Raw genomic sequence first — 21,536 nt, forward strand, 5'->3', positions numbered from 1 at the left:
AAGCGAAGGTCCAGTCCCCCCAACGTGAAGCTGACGAAAGGCCAAGCGTCTGCCCAGCTGTGAAATGGAAAAAGAAACCGCACCTCAAAGCACATTATGGCTCTTATCATTTAAGTCACTCAGCTGATGTGAAGGCATCTGTTTCATCATGTATTTCTTAGAGATCGAATTAATCTTCTCAAATACAACACGTACTCAATGGACAAACTCTTAAGAGTACAGCATTTCTATTTCAGGATTAAATCCAAGTGTCAGAAAGCACTGCGCACATCCCACAGTATTTTATTAGTCTTGTGGTGTCTTGCTAGGCTGAAAATCAACGATGCTCACATAACAGCAAAACAGGTGTATGTAAACGATGTACCAGAAGTCTAGAACGTTCAAGAACTCCCGTCAGCCACTTGGAGCCACATATAGCAGACAATGAATTTTCTGAACAACCGGAGGATTCTTTAAAAGAGCGGAATTTCATTCCATTTGTACGTATCACCGGCAAAATCGAAATAAAGGTGGCACCCGGGGCCTCAGACCGTCACAGTGCTAGTGAAGGGTCTTGTAATCAATACAAAGAAACATGAAGTTTTGGCTTCTTTCACCGGAATGATGCCGTTGAAGCACCAACAGCCTCCCTCTCCAGGCACTGTGTCCACCAGTTTTACGACGACAGCCGTGAAGGATGTGGGCCCGTTTCCCTAGGACTGCCCTCTCCGTGTGGTCTACAATTTGTAGGAAGTAATTTAGGTCACATGAAATATCGGCAAACCTCATTCTCATTCAGAGGCCCAAGCTCTTCTGTAGCTTTTCAATATTAAAAAAAAAAAAAAAAAAAGGAGGGTGGTAGTGGAAAAAAACCAGTACTGGGAGTCTGGACAAAAAGGTTCTAGCCCCAGCTCTGGCTGGCATTAAACGCCCCTAGAACCCTACCTAAATCGCTCTCTGTGTTGGGGTCGCCAAGACCAGCCCCAGGTTTAACGATGGACTGGAAGGACTCAGGACTTGGCACACAGTCACACTCAGAGCAATCACTACCATACTTAAGGACTCTCTGAGAAACCAGCAACGGGAGAAGGTACGCGGGGTGAGGTCTGGAGGAAACCAGGCACAAGCTTCCTAGAGCCCCTCCCAGTGGAGTGGAGTCACAGGAGATGCGCTAAATGCCCCAGCAGCGAGCTGTGACAACGTGTGTGCCGTGCTGTCTCCCCGCTCTCTGCCGGGCTGGTCACGCAGACACCCCCTGCGTAGCACTTACCAAAATGCCGGACACCCAGAAGGAAAGCAGGTGCTCGGCATAACACCCACTGCTGGGGCACAGTGACCCACTCTTGCCCACTCTTTGGGAATGGTGGGAAGCCCCCCAGATCGTAGCTTCCAGCTGCCAGCCCAAAGCCAGACTTGCGAGAAGGCCTCCCCAAGGACAGTAGTCTCCTCTGCACCTTCGCCTCTCGAGAGCTCCGTGTTCCCTTGTCACCTCCTGGACCCAGGAGCAGCCTTCAGACAGGATGCAGGAAGTCCCACCAGGTGAGACGGCGTGCTCGTGGCCTGGGGCCACCACAAGCTACATAGCCTGGTGAAGCCATCCCTGGAGAGCAGGGAAGGGCTTCAGTGCTCATAGCCTGTCTCCCAACGGTGATGCTGACGTCAGGGCTTCAGTAAGAAGCCCTCTCCCTCCAGCCCTGCTCTCCCTGCTCACCCGGGCCCTCCAATTTTCCCTGGGACACTGTGCAGTGCTTTAATCTTCGGGTTCGTCTTTCTCCTAAGTGTTCTCCCATATACGCAAAGACCAGAAAGCTGAGGCTCATAAAACACAGTAACAAAAAAGTCTATTCTCACAGCTGACATGTTATACAAAAACATGAACATAGTTTTATCCCCACCTAATTATCTTGCACGCAGCTCAGGTGCCATGGTGAGCAACCTGGGGTCAGACAGGACTCACGACAACAGAGTAGAGCCCCACTTGACTGCTCCTGGAACTCCTACTTTAGGGTAAAAGGTCCACTTCCATCACATCCAATCAAGGGACATCAAGACAAAGGACTCCTGTATATTTCAAAGTCCCATTCCATATTTGGACTCCCAAGACTCTCTAACCTCTTATGAAACAGAGTACAGAAAATTAAAAGGGGGGTCAGGAGACAGGGCTTCTGTGTACTCTCCCAAGTCACTTCACGTTTCTGGGCTTTCATGTTTCCGTCATCTCCAGGGACGCAGTGACAGGCTCGGATAAGCTACTCCATAAGCCGAGGCCACGTCCAGCTTCCCAGGACTCACGCGTTACTCTCTCACTTAAAGTAACAGGGCACCAAAAGGTTGAAGGTTTGTCCATCACACTTAAAATTATGGATATCCAGGTGTTCATTATTTTTTACAATTTTGACTACAACAGAGACATCTATGGACTCAGGCTGTCTTGGACCTGATGAGATGCTGAGCTCCTGGCATTGGTCTTGATGTACTGAGATTGACAGAATACTACCATTTCAAAGAATTACTTCTCTATTTCTATCCGGACTCATTCTGCAAAGGCCTCATTAATTCAAACAAATATATTTTAAGCACCTAGTACATGAGGTGCTTTGTGCATACAAGATCTAGAACTACAGGAACCACAAGAATGGTGAATTTTTCAACACCACTCGATTTTAAATATACTTCTAAAATCAACACACAGCATGAAGCATGGCTAGGTGTCTGGGTGATAATCCTCCTTTTGAAGAAGTAGAATGGGAGGGGCCAGGACACAGGATCTGGACAAGATCCCCAACCACCAATCCTCCAACCATATATTCTTTGCATAAAATTACAACAAATTAAGTAGCGCAAACCAAGATGTTAACTGAAAAAAAGAATAGGGGAAGACGAGCAGAAGAAAGGAAAAAAGTCTGAACTCACCGGGACTGTGGTAATCCTTTTTTACTGAGATCTGCCCTCACACGTTCTCCTACATGTCTGTAAATTTCCACTAAGCTGTTTATTGCTGCATCTCGAACCTAGATGTAAAAGAAGAGATCTTACAGCTGCTCTGTGTCAATCCACAGCACTCGCTGCTGGGACACAACAGACTATACACCACCCCGAGTGTATCACCGATCTACCAAGGTGACTGTGATACAATCCCTTATAGACATTTGACTAGACAGAGCCATGTTTGACAGGCTGACGTCGCTGTACAATTCCAGTGAGTAAATTCAGGTCCCATCCCAGTAGACATGTAAAGTCCACATCCCTTAGTTCTTTCAATTCTTTCAGATGATGTCAGGAAACCAGAATTTTCAGACCATCCTCCCCAAACAGAAAACACTACAAATAAGTGAATTATACAAAAAACAAAATACCATGTAAAAAGCATTCTAGATTTAACTCAATAAAATAAATAGTGAGCAACAAAAATGGGTAGTAAAGTCTACACAGAGCCCTGTATTCAAGAAGCTAACAGTCCTGAAAGGAGACAGGGGTTGGGGGGTCACGGGGAGCCCATAAATTCTATATTTAATACGGAGCACGATACTGTGAACATTATATAAGAGTACAAAGAGCTCCCACAGTTTAGGGAAGGGAGGAAGCACACAGAAGATACCAAGAAACATTTCCTGGAAGAGGAAGGAACCACTTAAAATGTGCTTGGGGACCAGCGTTTTACCAGGTAAAGACGGAATGAGACAGGTTCCAAACAAGGTACAGCCTGTGTGCAAAGGTATGAGAGCAGAGATGCAGGGCACGTGCTTCAGGAAGAGCAGGTGAGTGGCTGGCCAAACACAAACATGAACTCAGAAAGCAGCAATAAGCAAGGCTTAAGAAACAGAACAGATTGAAAACAAACAGAAACAGGGAAATCTGAATGTGGACTGTCTGTCCGTCAAACATGATCACTGTAGCAATGTTGAAATTTCTTGAATGAGAAAATAGCAGGCAGTTGCATGACAAAATACCCTTGCTATTGAGAGATACCCACTGAAGTATCTCAGCGTCAAACTATCACACGTGTAAGATACTTCCAAATGGCTCAGGAAAAAAAGAGTGCATTTCTGCAGTGGGTGTGTGTACGCACACGGAGAGAGAGAAAACCAACGTTAACTGGTAAATACGGAGGTTACTACTGGCCCTACCATTTTTCTTTAGATTGAACATTTTGCAAATAAAAACATGGGGAAAAAATTTTTAGTATGCTGTGCCCTGGAACCAAGGCCAACCTGTGAGGGTTGGGGAGGAGGGGAGATGTGTCCTTACTCCAGCGGGCCCAGACAGGGGAGCAACATGATTTTGGACTGGGTCTCAAGCAATGAAAATCAAAATAACAGAGAAAAGACAGAGGAAGGAAGTAGGGACACAAAGAACAATGTACAGTCCTCGATCCTGCACACTACTCCTGAACAGTGTTACAGGACAGGGAACCTCACTGAGAACTTTTCCCTTTATGGTGGAAAAGGGAAACCTCACGCTATGGACCGAATGTCTGTGTCCCCCCCCCCTCCCCCCACTGTATGCTGAAGCCCCGACCCTCAGTATGACTGCATTTAGAGACAGAACCTATGTAAGAGGATAATTAAGGTTAAATGAAGTCCTAAGAGTAGGGCCTTGGCACAACAGCATTGGTGTCTTCGTAAGAAAAGACATCCACGAGCTGGCTCCACTCTCCACTCGTGTACGAAGAGGTCAGGTGAGCACACAGGGCGGGAGCAGTCTGCACACCCGGAAGAGGCCCCTCACCAGAACCAGACCACGCCGGCACCCTGATCTCCAACTACTGGCCTTCAGAACGGTGAGAAATAAATTTCTGTGCAGGCCACCGGGTCCATGGTATTTTGTTATGGCGGCCCAAGCTGACTAAAACAGACTATCAGTTTATTTGGGAAAAGAAATACCTTCTGATGTCAGGCAGCAGTTTTATACGGAGACACGTATGTATCACACAAATAGTTAATGCCACTGTGTCCTGAGGATCACTAGTAAGCACATCGCTTGGCTCACTTTCTAACGATGGCATTTGTTCACAGCCAATCACCTTAATGAGCAAGCAAGATCTTGTCCTACTTAGAAAGTCTGGACCATCAACAGATTTAGTGGAAATACTAGCCTGAGAGTCAACGTAGATCTGGGTACCTGCTTGGCCTTTTAGGGGCTGAGTCATCCTGCATAAAATACGTAAACTATTTTAGTCCCAAAGTTCTCCTCTGTGAGCTGAAGGCTGCTTTGAAGGCCACAGGAAGTAACAAACTCACTCAACAAATTTGAGTGCCTGCTAGATGCCCAGCTAAAGCGCCTACATGGCCCAGGCAGGGAGCACGATAACCGAGCGCAGCAGGGTGGGTGTGTAACGACAAATGGCACCGGCCGGGGCCCCACTGGCAGAGAGAGAAGGGAATATGGAGGGTCGGGCACACAGGCTGCCATCACCCAGTCTTGGAGGAATACAGGGCAGCTCTGTCACATCTCCTCATCTCTCAAGGGAAGTCGGAAATACGACAAATGTAAAAACACCAAGACTCTAGGGGACCTGGGTGGCTCAGTCGGTTAAGCGCCCGACTTTGGCTCAGGTCGTGATGGCACGGTTTGTGAGTTCGGGCACCGTGTCGGGCTCTGTGCTGACAGTGTGGAGCCTGCTTTGGCTCCTCTGTCTTCGTCTCTCGCTGCCTCTTCCCCAGTCACGTGTGTGCGCCCTCTCCCTCGCTCAAAAATAAACATTTAAGGAAAAAAAACACTAAAATGCTAAATGTAAAGCTAAAACGTTGTGCAGACACGTGTACACAGACACATGCCAGTCTGTTAGAATGCAATTCGGTTTCAGGCCAGCAGTCTGTGACCCACACTCTGTGTGTACAAAACACAACACAATGGCTAGTGGAAGTGGAGCTATCTACACGTTCAAAACCAACATCCTAAGCCTTCGAAGCCATCATTCCTCAGGCCCACAAAGCTACAGGGTCAGACAGCATTTGAGGGTCTAAAGCACCCCGGATGCAAGAGATACAGAGACACACGTTTTCTGTGGCACTACAAAGTACTGTGCTCCAAACGAGAAGCAAGTTCTGTAAAAGTAACTCGCTCAGGATGAAGGCACAACGTAGTGCTCACTTGTACACGCAAGCAAATGGGTCCCCTACGGCTTCTGCCCACCCTCAGGCTCACCAGAAAAAAGGAACCCCGACATCTGGGGCCGCTGGGACTCCAAGAGCCCCATATATTAAACGCTGCCTGGCAGGCCCACGCTGAATGCTTTATGGAATCTGAGGTCTTTCAGATCTATGACCCTCCCTCACCGGACCACTGTTTACTGGGACACAGAGGGGGCGGGCCACCTGCGGGGCCCACAGCAGGAAAGCCCGATGTGAAGGTTAAAGTAAGGGCAAGAACACAGGCACCTGCAGCATACTCCCACACCCCAGGAGCAGGACTGATGGAGTGCGGCGGTGCAGAGAAGCGGGTGGTTAAAGTCTCCCGGCGGGAGGGTTCTGGGAGACGTGGACCGTGCGTGTCTGTGGGCGCACGGTGCAGATGGCCATTGCCAAGGCAGACGTGAGGCTGCAGCTGGTCACCTGAGTGTGGTTTCAGCACTCTGGCTCTATCTGGCTCTGAGGCAGACCGCCGAAACCTGCCCACTGAGCGCCAACCTCATTCTGCCCCAGGGCCGGGTGTCCCGGAGGCCCAGCGCGCATATTCCACGTCACCCGTGGCAGCGCCTGAGTTAGGAACAAGGAAATTCCGCCAGCCAGGCTGGCTTTTCTGCTGGACTAAAGGATACCGTGTGATAGCAGTGATCAATGATGGACTTTTCTCCCCACGGGAAACAAAAATGTAAAGAAAACCAAAAAGACAGAAAAGACAAAATAACCCATTTTGGTACTTAGAACTTTTTTTTTTTTTAAGTTTCTTTTCAAATTAATGTTGAAACAGAAAGCATGATTCAGTAAATTAAAACGTCTAAAAATCCCAGGGGCGCCTGGGTGGCTCAGCGTGTGAAGCAACTGACCCTTGATTTCGGCTCGGGTCACCGTCTCACAGGTTCCTGAGTTCAATTCCCCAGATGAACTCTGTGCTGATGGGGTGGAGCCTGCTTGGGATTCTCTGTCTCTCTCTCTGTCTCTCTCTCTCTCTCTCTCTCTCTCTCTGCCCCTCCACTGCTTGCATGCCTTCTCTCTCTCAAAATAAACAAACATTTAAAAAAAAAAAAAAAATCCAAAAATCCCACTTCCAGTGTCATATACTTTCAGTGAAGCTGGACAAAGGAGGAAGTGGCAAGAAGAAAGCAGGTGAGGGCGGGGGGAGCGGTCAGCAGGTCAGCACACATGCCCAGAGGAGGGGCTGGGCACCTGAACGGAAGCAGCGCTGTGTGGCGGAGTGAAGGCCTGGAGGTGAGAGAAGGCAAAGCCAGAAGAGTGGGAGAGGGCTGGAGCAGGGGTGGGGTGGGAGGTGGAGGACAAGCTGGCACGACCTCTCTGGGGGGCACGTGAGCGATCACCAGTCACAGCCTAAAATGAGAGGCCTGCTTACCACGTGTATTTCTTTGGTGAACTGTTGCAATTTTCGGCCCCTTTATCTATTGAGGTGTTTTTCTGATGAGCCCGTACGAGCGAACTAATGTAACACAAAGGACTCTCGGTGACAAACAGAACTGACTGGTGGGAAAACTGGCACTTCTGAAGCCCAGGCTTGGAAAGTTCTGGGACCTGCCTGGTGACTGCCCAGATTGCCAACTCTTCTCCTTCCCTTACACAAACGAGGTGGTGCTCTGGAGTCTGGTTTTTGAATTTACGGAAGATTTACATAAAACACCATCCAGAGTTTGTCCGGGGTCAAGGAATTTGCAGCTACATATACTAAAGGGGTCACCACCCACACAGAATAAGGGAAGTTTCCATCCCCTCAGAACATACTGCTCAGGCCCTTTCCATCTAATCCCCCTTCCCCCAAGAGTCAATTCCTATCTGACTTCAATCAGCACTGATCGCTCTCCCCCGAGCTCACCCTCTCTTGGCTGGAGAGGGAGTGACTCCAGCAACATTATCTTGGAGGCCGGCACAGAGGACGTCACTTCACAGGCAGTGAGGCCTCAGCCACACACAGAACAGGGCAGAGGGGCCACCACATTCACCAGTGATGCCTTATTAATGCTAACGGGCTCTAATGCTAATATCTGGAACGATAATCAGAGCATTACAAACAGGAATGAAGTCCCACCCGCCTACCAGGTATACACAGGACACCAAAATGCATCCTGATGGTCTGTAAGCAGGATACTTCTTTCTCACCAAAATATACTCACCTGGCTGTTGGGGTCTCCAAGTAAGTTACATATATGTGGCACAATCTTGCTTAGTGTTAAAGTGTGTGCTCCAGAGCTGAAAACAAAAGGAGTGTTTTACTGCTGGTGAGAACAAAGGGAAGAAACGCTCCCCCCCTCCCTCTCCCTCCCCAGGGCCCTATCGCCCCCTCACACCTAGGCTCTCCCTCCTTCCCATCTTCCAATCTTCCGCCCACCTGGTTCCAAAATCGGCGCACCACAAAGGCCTCCTCTGCACAGAGTTCAAAGCCGTCCGTGCTGCTCGCTGACGCACCTTCTCCCTGGCACTCAGGGCTCTCCCCGATCTGCCTGCCAGCCTTTCCCACAGCACTGCCTGCCTCCCACACGGCTGCCCTGTGTTATTATCCTATCACGCACTTCCTATTCTGCCCAACTCCATGTTCTCAACGAAACCGCAAGTCCCTAGAGGGTCCTCATTTAACTCTCCACCTGCCCAGGCTGACGTTCGGTTGATGACCGCTGGACGGAAAGACACAGTGGCCGCGGAGGGTTCCAGCTGAACACCGCCCAGCTGGGCAGCACTGAAGTCCCTGACCGCTTTCCACCGTCACAGACACGGCCCCAAATAGCCCTTGCGAATACAACTCTCCGGTAAGCTCATGTCTTCCTTAGGGCACATTCTCAGAAGTGAAACTACTGTGATCCAAACCAAGAAATGCTTTTTTTAAAAACTCCAGACACGTTTGGGCAAACTTAACGGCACTGAAAAGGGTAATGAGAAGGGGAAAATTTTACGAGGTGACATGTCATCCCAGTTTTCTTTTTGAAAATAATATAACTTTACAGGCTGGACTACAATGCGCCATGAGGTGACAGTGATTGCACGAAGGTGGCAGAAAGGTATGTAATCATTATTTTCTTCCCGTTGCACGTTTTCGGACATATACAGTGTCACTTTTATAATCAGAAGGAGTGACGTGTAACTTTTCTGTTTTAAAAATCTTTGCCTCTCCTACAAATAAGCACATGAAAAAATATTCCATGTCACTCGTCGTTAGGAAAGTACAAACTAAGACTACAGTGAGATATCACCATACACCTAAGAACGTGGGTCAGATAAAAAACAATGAGAACATTCACTGCTAACAGAGGTACGAAGAAACTAAATCGTTCATACTCTGGCTGCTGGGGATGTAAAATGGTACAGACGACTCTGGAAAACAGTTTGGCAGTTCCTTTTAAAACTAAAAAAAGTCTGGCAGCTTCTTTAAAATTAAACCTACCAAACGACCCAGCAATGGCCCTCTTGGACACCGATCCAAGAGAAAGGAAAGCTTATATTGATGGCGGGACGTGTACGTACACGCTCACAGCACCTGTATTTGTACTAGCCAGAAGGCAGAAACTATTCAAATAGCCTTCAACAGGTGAATGGTGATGCGAGTGGCTAAGTCTGTAGCGTGGAATTCTGCTGGGCGATAAAAAGAAAGGAACTGCTGTGTAGGCGATACCCCATACGCAACCTCAAAAGAATTATGTTCAGTGGAAGAAGTCAATCTCAAAGGGTTACGTGCTCATTCTGTATGATTCCGTTTGTATAACACTCTTGAAGCGACACAATCACAGAGATGGCGAAGAGATTAGTGGTTGCCGGGGGTGGCTAGCGTGAGGGAGCCTGGGGTGCTGTGCAGGTCTGTACCTTGCTGGAGGGCTGGCTCCCCAGAGCCACACACGTGACAGAAATGGACAGGTCGGCACCCACCATGCCTGTGTGTAACCAGAGGAATCTGTAGGAGCCCCGTGCACTGCATCGATTGGTTTCCAGGTGCTGGCACTGTGCTACACAAGATGTAAGATGTTAACACTGAAGGACTATGGGGAGGGGTCCACGGAACTTCCCAGGATGTTTCTCTGCAACCTCCTGAAACCTATAGTTATCTCAAAACACAAAGTTAAAAATAAAAATCCTGGGGCACCTGGGGCACCTGGGTGGCTCAGTCGGTTAAGCGTCCGACTCTTGATTTCAGCTCAGGTCATGGTCTTGTGGTCTCACGAACACATGGTTCAAGCTCCATGCAGAGCCCGCGTGGGATTCTCTCTCTCCCTCTCTACCCCCTCCTCCCTCTCTCTCTCTCTTCTCTCCTTCTCTCTCTCCACCCCTCCTCCTCTCTCTCTCTCTCTAAAAATAAATAAATAAACTTAAAAAAAAATAAAACGAAAATAAACATGCTTGGCCAGGGAAACCCTTAGGCCCCACCCAGACTTACGCATTGAGTGTGGCAACAAGGCAGAGGCACGTGCCTTCCCGAGTCCGGAAATTCTTGTGCTTGAAGCCTCCCAGCATCCGGTCCCACACATACTGTAGGCAACAAAGGACAGAAGAGGAGAGGAGAAGAGGAGCCTTCATTTAATACAGGGCCAACAGGAGAGGGACCTCTCAGCAGGTGCCAAGTCAGCCCAGCCTCGACTCACCCATTTCGTCCTCTCCAGAGCACACTGAAAAATAGTGACTTATATTCGTATATCGACACACAGCTTTTCCAAACACATTCCTTTATATAACTGCATGTGATTATCCCCAAAGCTCTCAAACAAAGGTGTAACCAGCCCCCGTTTCGTGGGTGAGGAAATGAAAGCCAAGAGAGGTTTGGGTGGCATGCAAAAGATCACATACTCCTACCGCTCTCCCGGTCCACAACAGTGGTCCCCGCTGTATCTGCAAGCCACACATCCATTCACCTCGTAACACATTCTGGGTTCTACCCTCTCTGGATGGCTTTCTCTGATCCCTCCACCACCCCGCCCCACCCCACCCCCTGAACATGACACAACTGAAGCCTGGAAGGCAGGGCTGTGTCTCTCTGTCCACCTGTCCCCGCAGCCCCAGCTCACTAGCAGATCGGAATGAGGGCTCCAGCCACGGCTCCTGACCCTCCAGACACCACAACCGCCTCTTTTCAGAGAAACCGAGTCAGTTACACAAGCTCAAGAATCTAATGGATTCAACCAAGCACTCGAGACTCATGTTAAATCCACTAATTTATTCAAAGTATACCCTTTGCTACTTATTACTTATTTAACCATCCTGTATGGGGGCGTGCGGGTGCGGCTTAAATGCTACAGAATTTTTCACGTGAAAGACAACAGCTTTAAATGAAATTATTTTTATATGGAGTCACCAGGGATGCTGAGTGAGGCAGACGCACCTCCCCGCCCTACCTGGGGATTAGCAGCTTGATCCATGATCTTCAGCAGCAGAGTCTGGTCTTGCTCCCGCACAGAGTCTTTAGCATCTCCTAGTCTGTCTATTAAACTTGGCAACACTGAAAATCAAAATGCAAATTCATCAAATGAAAGCCTGTGGGGGTGGGGTGGGGCTGGGCGGGGTGGGGGGTGGGGTGGGGGAGGTCAGGTCCTGCAGTCACCATCTGGGTATTTCAATCCCCAGGAAGACAAAATCCTGGCCTAAATGATGTGCGCCAATCCAAACCCACGGATCCGCAAGGTTCTACTTTCCTCACTAAAATCCACAGGAGCTGGTCTGAGAATCCGGAAGTCCTTTGCTCGGACATCCTATACCAGTCTTCTTCCTTAGCCCACCCTCCTCCAGCTAGCTCTCAACACATTTTTAAGCTGGCAAAAAATTAAAATGGATGTCAGTGGCAGATTCTGGCAGGAAAGAGTCAACACGAATGGAAATCTAGGTAAAGGAGGGGGTCCAGCATATTCACCGGAGGTAAAAGGAGCGGGCACTCAAGACTCCATCCTTCTTTCATCTACACTTGTGAATTCTACATAATGTACATGCACGTGCTCTAGAGGGAGTCAAGGTCCCCACCCATCCTCCACACACCCAGGTGTGGGCCACCTGCTAGCACTCCAAGAGCATTCACCTAACAGAAATCAGCTTATTTTGCTTCTCCCATAAACTTTTCTTTTACAAGAGCTATCCCTGAATAATTCTGTTAATTTAGGAGGAAAATATAATGCTATAAAATATGAAATGTCTAAAAGTAAGGGAGGTTTTGGGGTGCCTGGGTGGGTCAGTCAGTTAAGCGTCTGACTTTGGCTCAGGTCATGATTTCACAGTTTAAGCCTCGTCGGACTCTGTGCTGACAGTTCAGAACGTGGAGCCTGCTTTGGATTCTATGTCTCCTTCTCTCTCTGCCCCTCCTCTGCTCAAGCTCTGTTTCTCTCTCTCTCAAAAAAACAAACATTTTTAAAAAAAGTTTTTTAAAAACAAACAAATAAATAAATAAAAGGGAAGTTTTTATTTATAGATGGACAGTTAGTGCCAGAGTGGGAAAGAGTTCTTGACCTTGTCTGAAAGAGCATGCTGACCAGGAAGTTAGCAAAAAAAATAGTAATAATAATAATAACAAATACACATGCAGCAACTGAAAGGGAGAAGTTCTATAAGGAAATGTGTGTACAAACAGAGCTGCTTGGTGCTTATACTACCATGAAATCCCAGAGGTCAGGAATTGAGAAATGACTGTGTCATCTCGAAAATGAAACCTGTGCTTATTTTTTATTTCATTTTTCTGACATACTGTTTTCCCTCCAAAATAAAAAGTGGTCATTTAACATGCACTTGTGACATTTACGATCAAAGGGAACACACTAACACCAACGATAATGACCTGGAAAGAATATAACCATATTAGATTTGCAGGCCTTCTCCAAGTGAGAAAACACAATGCCCCTCAAAAGGGGCAAATATGATTTGGTTGGCACTAAAATGTGACAGCTAATCTGTAGAAGAAAGAACAGGCAGTGACACTGTGTATGAAAACACGAACACAGAAAGAAGCCAGCGGAAAGGTATGGTAAAACCAGAAACAGTGAACATGCCAGCAGGTGCGGTGAGGCCAGCGGTTGTGGGGTGAGCTCAGGAGGGGAGAGGGAGCAGTGGTGCCGCGCCAGCAGGGGGAGACTGAAGGAGAGACGAGGGTTGGTTGGCTGGGAGGGGGTTTGGCTAGGACAGCGGGAGGTGGGGGGCTCCAGCTCTAAGGGTTGGATACAGCTAAGTGGAGGCGCTGGGGAGACGGAGGGAAGGCTGGGGGCTGGACGGTGGAGAATGTGGGGGCCCGCTCCACACCTACCCACAGCTCACCTGTGCCAATCTGCGCCTTGAACCGATCCTGCAGCCGGGTGACCAGCGCAGACAGGATGTCCATGCCGAGAAGAACCACCTGCAAGGGAAAACAGCGGGAACCCGTTAGCTGCCGGCCTCGGGGCCTGAGCTCGCGCCCACCAGCTGCCGGGATGCCCCCCCATTCCTGGCTCAAATGCCGTCCGTGAGCCCGGAGAGTGCATGTCGACGGCAGAATAAACTGGTTATCAAGAGGGCTGCTGTGGTACGCAAAGAGCTGTTCACAGCTTAAACAGAAAACAACCGGTCACTTGAAAGGAAATAAAAAGCCACGGCGGGTCCGTATGCAGAACGCGAGCAGACCAGCGTGTAAACCGGCGCCGCTGCCCCGCCCCCTACAGCCCCGCCCCGACGAGGAATACGTATGCAAATTACCCGCATCTGGCGCGTGGCCTTCTGGGTAAAACTAAGCGGCCACGTCGCGACCTTCAGAAGCCTCAGGGAACAAGGAGTTGGTGGTTTCCTTCGGAAGCTGTGCTCAGTATAAAGGGACACTAGCTACCAGGCTGCAAGGCCAGTTGAGAATTAGTCACCCCAACCCTACCCGGTATTGGCGCTTCCTGCTAGCAGCGCACGCACAGCTCTTGCCAACCATCCTTTTCTTGGGGTTGCGCTACTGTCCAATGAACGTATAGTGAGGGCAGTACTGCTAACGCCTGCACAACACACCCGCATCAGCTAGAGCTCTGCTTTACCTTGGTGCAATTTTTGGAAAAACGAAAAACCTCTTTTCCACGACTTTTGAGTTCAAATGAGAGCTATGTTGAACGTAATTGCTGGTTGTAACGCTCCTCTCAGCCTACAAGCAGCGCTCACTCCCTGCCCCTTTCGTTTTCTTAGTTTCTTCACACTTTCATAATAACAACATTCACAGCTAATTCAACTCAACCGCACCAAAGCTCACTTCACAGACCTATCGGTGTAGACCATAAATGCTCCCCAAAACGCAAGCTTAATTCACGAAATCCGCTTCTGTGCTTCAATACATGATCGTATATAAGCCTCCCTGCTCCGTAGAAAGCAGTGTTGCCTTGTTACAAAAGCTTTAAAAACAAACCGGGAGCACCTAGGGGGTTCAGTCGGCTAAGTGCCCGACTTCAGGCCATGACCTTGCTGTTTGAGTTCAAGCACCGTGTCAGACTCCGTGCTGATAGGCTGGAGCCTGCCTTGGATTGTGTGTGTGTGTGTGTGTGTGTGTGTGTGTGTGTGTGTGTCTGCCCCTCCTCCACTCACACGTTCTCTCTCAAAAATAAACATTAAAAAAAAGTCTATCTTATACTTTGCCTCTCTCTTAAAAAAAACAAAAAAAACAAAAAACAAAAACGAAGTCCAGTATCTTACAGACCACGTAAGACTGAGGCAAAGATAATAATCCTAACATCAGGCAATATAATTATGATTCCGAATTCTCATCTGTCTGCCCCTGCCCCTGCCCGCAGGAGCTTGAAAAAGCGAAGACCGCAGGCTTTTCTATTCAGCTTGGAATTCACTGCTTCAAACTGCCCATTAACCAGGACACAAACATGTCTACTACATGCCCTATGAAAGGGGCTGGCACCTTGGAGATATTATTTTTTCTTTTTTAAATACGTCATGGTACAATACATTTTAAAATGGTGGCTTTACTCGCGGGGCTAAAGAGGATTAGGTATTACACTCTGACTTCCTTCCAAAGAGTACAGTATGAAAGCAGAGGGGAATAACTTTACAGTGGAGAAACCTGACAAACATCACCTCAACCAGATGATCAGGGTCAATAACAACAGTCACAAATCATGTTGACATATCTATGCTTGTGATGGTGTGATTAAAATGACACTTTACATCCTCAAAATCCATAAGCCCATTTAATCATGAGGAAAACATCAAATTCCCATAGAGGGACATCTTACAATATGCCTGACCAGTACTGATAAAGTCATCAAAAACATGGAAGTCCAAGAAACTGTCCTAACCTAGAGGAGGAGTCTGGGGACACATGACAACTAACCGTAGTGTGTACCCTGGGTGGGATCCAGGAACAGATAAAAGACAGTGGGGGGGGGGGGGTGAGGAACTCTGAATAAACTTTGGACTTGAGTTAATAAAAATGCATCAATATTGCTTTATTAATCATAACAACAATACCGTACTAATGTTAATATTAACGGAGAGTCTGAGTGGGAGGTACACTGGAAATCTCTGTACCATCCTGTAATTTTCCTGTAAATCCAAAACTGTGCCAAACATTAATGCTTGTATTTTTAAAAGAGAAGCCCATTAATTAAACGGAATTGGCTTTTCCCTGATGAATCCTAAGCATGAGTATGGTTGCATAACTTGTTGGAGGTGGGAGCATTATTCATTACAGAAATACTAAATGTTGCCGCCTTCGAGTTCTCACCACATCCCTTCGTCACTCATTCAACACTAAAGTATAATAATCCTTATTCAAAGGATTCAAAATTCTGTCAGATATCACAGCACGTATCATCAGTTAAGCTACCTGTAGAATTGGAGGGAGCACAGACTTCAATCCTTTCCAAGATGGAGGTTTACTTGGTAGGTTGGACCAGATCACGCCTAGCTAAACCCTACAGAGTAAATTTCAAAAAGTCTAGCCCAGATGGACTGGGAAGTCCAGAGACTCCCCAAGAAGCCTGGCTTGGCAGCTAAGACCCAGGGAAATAGGACAGGAGAGGACAGAACAGAATCAACAACTAAACTTGGGAAGGAAGCGGGGTAGGGTGGGGGAGGGGGGGTTCATATATAGTTGTCTAGTTCACCCTGAGTCACAGCCCCAGCGGGCAAGAAAGGGAATCGTCACCCACAAACATTTATCTTCGCAGCTCAGGCCTTGCTCCTGTGTTTCCATTTCCCTACTGAAGAAGGGGATACATGAATAAAGCCACTGCCTGGAAGACCACAATTATTAGCCGTGAAGCCTCTCTGTACTTCAGTTTCCTAGCTGTAAAATGGGGACAACAGTAACAGCTCCCTCATAGGTCGCTTTGTGTATGTCAAGTGCTTGAAATAGTGCTTGGTGCATGGTCAGGGCTAGACCACGCACACGTGCTGGCTGTTATAGCTAGCTCACTGTCACTGCCATTACCATGGGCAACAGACACTGACCAGTGGTCCAGCAGAGGTTTGTGATTCCCGACAGCAAGGGACTCAGACAGCAAAGAAGGCTTCCCAGAAAAAGTCACGCGGTGTGAAGCTAAGTTTTGAAAAACCAGCCTTGCACCAAAGGAAGCAGGCCAAGGGAAGCGTGCATGCAGACAGACGGCTGCCACGATGGGGACAGCTTAAGCACACGACAGGGCCGAGAAGTCGCAGGGGAGGCAGCTCCTCAAGGGCTTCAGATACGTCTTGGAGACGATGGGACAGCCCCTGAATAGCTGTAATGGCAAAGAAGGGGTGACAGGGGGCCGGAACAGGGGGCACAGTGACCAGCATGAGGAAGGCAGCCTGGGAGAGAGAGGGCAGAGGCAAGGAGGAGGTCGGGCTCACACCCAGGACTTAATGCCTTAGTGTTCACTAAGCCAGTGATTCTGCATTACCTTTGAGCACCTCCTTTAATATTCTATTCAATTTTCTGAGTTTATGCTTGTTTTCACAACTAAACTCCTTACATGTAAGGAATATTATGCCTTGTTATTTTTTCAAACTTTCCATTACACACACACACACACACACACACACACACATATGGCACAGTAGTGGGTACGTGGTGGGTGGTCAATCAACCCCTACTTTACCAAAAGCAAAAACAAAACACAAGCTACTTGACTAACTTAGTAATGAATTCATTGAACAGATGAGAACAGAGGAGTTCTCAAGGTCCAACACAATTCCTTTATCCTACAACTTTAAAAACATGCTTTCAGGGGCTCCTGGGTGGCTCAGTCGGTTAAGCGTCTGACTTCGGCTTGGGTCATGATCTCACAGTTCGTGGGTTCAAGCCCCGCATCGGGCTCTGTGGTGACAGCTCAGAGCCCAGAGCCTGTTGCAGATTCTGTGTCTCCCTCTCTCTATGCCCTTCCCCAACTCATGTTCTGTCTCCCTCTGTCTCAAAAATAAATACACATTAAAAAAAAAAAAGATTTTAAAAGCAGGTAATAATTGCAAAGTAACTCAGACTCACCCTCATGCTGAAAACAACTAAAATTGCTAGCTAAATTATAAAAGAACATCTGGTTGGAAACATCAAAGAACTAAGAAGGCAAAGAGTAGTTACCAGGTCATGAAACATAAATAAAGTAAAACCAGAGGGAGGAGCCTGCAGCAAATGCCCCACTTCTGCCCTCAGGCCATTTAGACACTGGGAAGGGGCAACCAAAACACTGAGAATCACTCTCAATATCCATTTGGGTCCAGGAGAACAGACTGGATTCCAGAGCCCCCAAAGGTTGGTGGCTTGTATAGCCCCCTACAACTTGAGTTAGAAATCCAAATGGCTAGACCTTAGAAGAGTGAACTGAAAGTAAAACAGCCTAAACAACCACAGATTAGCTTCTAAGAATCTGGGTGGCCCCCAAAAATAGCAATCCTTGACATCAGATGGAAATGATCTTGGCTTAGTAGTGCCCTAAAGCCCTGGGCAGATGAAAACACAAAGCACTTCTGGATGGAGAGAACATCATCCAATCTAGTCTTCAATTTACTTCTTTTTTTAATGTTTATTTATTTTAGGGAGAGAAAATGTAAGCTGGGGAGGGGCAGAGAGAAAGGAAGACAGAGAATCCCAAGCACGCTCCACACTATCAGCACAGAGCCTGACTCAGGGCTCGAACTCATGAACTGTGAGACCATGATGTGAGGCAAGATCAAGAGTCAAACGCTTAACCAATTAAGCCATTGAGGCACCCCCTCATTTTACTTCTTTAAACAATTTGCAAATACAATGTCCAAAATACAACCAAAGATAACCAGGCACACATGATAACTAGAAATGAAAACTGACAGAAACACAGACACACTGAACTATGCGCGTGAAAATAATTAGATATTAAAATAATAATTCTGGGGCAACTGGCTGGCTCAGTCAGTAGAGCATGTGATTCTTGATCTCAGAGTCATGAGTTCAAGCCCCATGTTGGATATAAAGCTTACTTATAATAATAATGATGATAATAATAATAATAGTAATTCTTACTATACTTAAGAAGATAAAACACAATTAAAATTTGGGGGAGAGAAATTACAAACTTTAAAAAGTGACATCAATTTTCAAAAGCACCAAATAATACAATATCCAAAATTCAGTATTCAATGGATGGGTTTAAAAGCACACTGGACACTAAGTCTGCAGAAAGAAATCCACAGTGAAAAGGCAAAAGGATGAAATATTCAAAAAAAATAGGTAAGAGACAAAGAATAGAAAAGAACGAACATAAGTTCAAATGGAGTTCAAAAAGGACAGTCAGCAACAGCAGGTAAAAAGCAATAGCTGTGACCCATTTGGATCACTATTATAACAGAAGGGAGGAAAGGAGGAAGGGAGGAAGAGGGGTGCCTGGGTGGCTCAATCCGTTAGGCATCCAGCATCTCACATCAGGTCATGAACTCAAGGTTGTGAGTAAAGCCTGCTTAAAAAAAAAACAGAAAACAAGCAAAAGGGGGCACCTGGGTGGCTCAGTTGGTTGGATTTCAGCTCTGGTGATGATCTCACAGTTTCTGAGTTTGAGCCCTGCATCAGGCTCTGTGCTGGCAGTGCAGAGCCTGCTTAGGATTCTCTCTCCCCCCTTCCCTTCTCTCTCTCTGCCCTCCCCTGCTCTCTCTCTCAAAATAAATAATAAACATCCTTTTTAAATGAAAACGAAAATAAAGAAAGAAAATAAGTGCTGGTGAGGACATGGGGACATCAGAACTCTTGATACACTGCTGGTAAGAATATAAAACAATGGAAAATGATACAGTGGGTCCTCAAATAATTAAACACAAAATTACTATATGATCCAGCAACTCCACTTCTGGGTATATACTCAAAAGGATTTGAAAGCAGGATTCCAAAAGATACTTGTACAACTATGTTCCTAACAGCATTATTCAAAACAGCCAAACGTGGATAGAGCCAAATCTTGATCCAAGTGTCAAATCAAGCATACTTCATGATGAAATACTGAGGGGAAAAAAAAAAACAAAACTGGAGGTATAAAACTCATAAAGAAGCAAAACTGCCATTATTAATGGAAACTATATAAATAGAAGATCTAGAAGATGTACAGGTATATTATAAAATTAAAAAGTTAGCTAAGCAAGACTGAATAATCCAAAGTCAATATATAAAAGAATCAACTACATTTCCGTACCAACAAGCCAAAAAGGGATTTTTTTTAAGTTTCCATATGTAATTGCATAAAAATAAACACCTGGAGTAAAGCTAGCCAAGATAAATATCTACCCAAAAAGCTATGGAACAATTTAAAAAAATTAAAGAGCACTAAAATAAATGGAAAGATAAACTATAGGTTGGAATATTCAGTACAGTGAAATTCTCATTTTTCCTCAATTGATCCACATTCAGTAAAATTTCACTCAAAATTCCAACTGTGTACTTTTTTAAGAAGTCCACAAATTGATTCCAAAATCTATGCGGAAATGTAAATGGTGAGACAAGAGGTGATAAAACTTGCTTCCACTGGATATCAAGATTTATTACAAAATGGTAATGATTAAGGCAATGTGCTATCAGGTCAAGGAGAGAAAAACTGTATTAAAAGGACAGAATAAAGAAACAGACTCACACATATATGGGCACTTAACTTATGAGAAAGTGGGTACTACAGACCAGTGAGAACAGGGTTGTTCTTTTAAATAAATGCCCTGAGTCAACTGAATATACGGAATAAGAAAGAAACTGACTCCTACCTCACACCATACAGAAAAATGAATTCCCAGTAACAGATGTAAGTGTGGAAAGGCAAAACCATAAAGCTTTTAGAAATTGACATAAGAAAATAGCAGGGCACAATAAACACAAACCCTAAAGGAAAAGACTGATGAACTGGATCAAACTAAAATTAAGAACTTTGGCATATCAAACACTGTAAGAAAGTAAAAGGCAAGTCACACTGAAAGAAGGTATTTATAAAACAAATAAGCAACCACAGGCCTGATTCCAGAATATACAGTACATATATAGAGATCTTCTACAAACCAATCAATAGGCAACCCAGAACAAAAATGGGCAAAATAGCTGAACAGACACTTCATAAAAGACAGCAATGGTCAGAAGTATATGAAAAGTTGTTAAGCCTCCATTAATCATCAGACAAATGGAAAGTAAAATTATAAAGAGACACTGATACATACTCCCCAGAATGGCTAAAATTAAAGACTGACAATACCAAGTGTGACAAGAACATGCAAACTCTCATACGTGCTGGTTGGAATGTAAATTGGTACAAACAACACTTCAGAAAACATCTTTGGGGGCACCTGGGTGGCTCAGTCAGTTAAGCTTCCGATTCTTGATTTTGGCTCAGGTCATGATCTCACAATCATGGTATCAAGCTCTGTGTCATCAAGCTCTGTGTCGGACTCTGCTTTGAGTGTGGAGCCTGCTTGGGCTTCTCTCTCTCCCTCTCTCTGCCCCCCCCCCCCCCCCACCGCACACACGTGCTCTCTCTCTCTCAAAATAAATAAACATTTAAAAAGAAAAGAAAACACCCTGGTATTATCTACAAAATTTGCAGCAATTCCACCACTAGGAATATGCCCAATAGACATACCTGCACATATATAACAGGTGAAATATACAAAATTCATCAAAGCAACACTATTTATAATAGCCTAAATCTATAAATCCATGTGTCCATCTACTGTAGAATGTATGGGTTGTGGTTTTCATACCCAAGAACAAAAATGAATGAATCACAACTATGCTCAATGGTATAGATAAATCTCGTAACAACGAGTGAAAAGGCCAGACACTAAGTAATGAAACTTTTGTATGAAGTTCAAAAACAAGCAAACATAAACTATAATTTTAAAGTGCATATTTAGGTGATAAGACAGAAAAGAAAAGAAAAGAAAAGAAAAGAAAAGAAAAGAAAAGAAAAGAGAAAAGAAAGAAAAGAAAAGAAAAGAGAAGAGAAGAGAAGAGAAGAGAAGAAAAGAAAAGAAAAGAAAAGAAAAGAAAAGAAAAGAAAAGAAAAG

General features: G+C 46.0%; 1 protein-coding gene, 1 long non-coding RNA gene and 1 other non-coding gene across 4 annotated transcripts in view; 2 read left to right on the forward strand and 1 right to left on the reverse strand.

Annotated features, from left to right (window-relative positions):
• CLASP1 (cytoplasmic linker associated protein 1) overlaps positions 1–21,536 on the reverse strand; it is a 272,017-nt gene that overhangs the window by 167,648 nt on the left and 82,833 nt on the right. The window contains exons 3-7 of the mRNA XM_049616225.1: positions 13,356–13,434; positions 11,459–11,562; positions 10,507–10,598; positions 8,261–8,336; positions 2,893–2,990 (exon numbers count right to left, since the gene is read on the reverse strand). Of these exons, the coding sequence (XP_049472182.1) occupies positions 2,893–2,990; positions 8,261–8,336; positions 10,507–10,598; positions 11,459–11,562; positions 13,356–13,434 (449 nt within the window). The remainder of the gene's footprint in view (positions 1–2,892; positions 2,991–8,260; positions 8,337–10,506; positions 10,599–11,458; positions 11,563–13,355; positions 13,435–21,536) is intronic.
• Positions 8,656–21,536, forward strand: part of LOC125911937 (uncharacterized) — a 16,414-nt gene continuing 3,533 nt past the window's right edge. Inside the window, exons 1-2 of one of the 2 annotated variants that reach the window (XR_007454516.1) lie at positions 8,656–8,890; positions 9,086–9,139. This is a non-coding gene — a long non-coding RNA (uncharacterized LOC125911937). Of the gene's footprint in view, positions 8,891–9,085; positions 9,291–21,536 lie in introns of those variants that run through there. The other variant, XR_007454515.1, reaches the window with a different exon arrangement.
• LOC125912016 (U4atac minor spliceosomal RNA) lies at positions 13,985–14,110 on the forward strand. Its single transcript, XR_007454584.1, has one exon. It is a non-coding gene; the product is annotated as a U4atac minor spliceosomal RNA (small nuclear RNA).

This window comes from Panthera uncia, assembly GCF_023721935.1.
Source record: "Panthera uncia isolate 11264 chromosome C1 unlocalized genomic scaffold, Puncia_PCG_1.0 HiC_scaffold_3, whole genome shotgun sequence".
Classification (NCBI taxonomy): domain Eukaryota; kingdom Metazoa; phylum Chordata; class Mammalia; order Carnivora; family Felidae; genus Panthera; species Panthera uncia.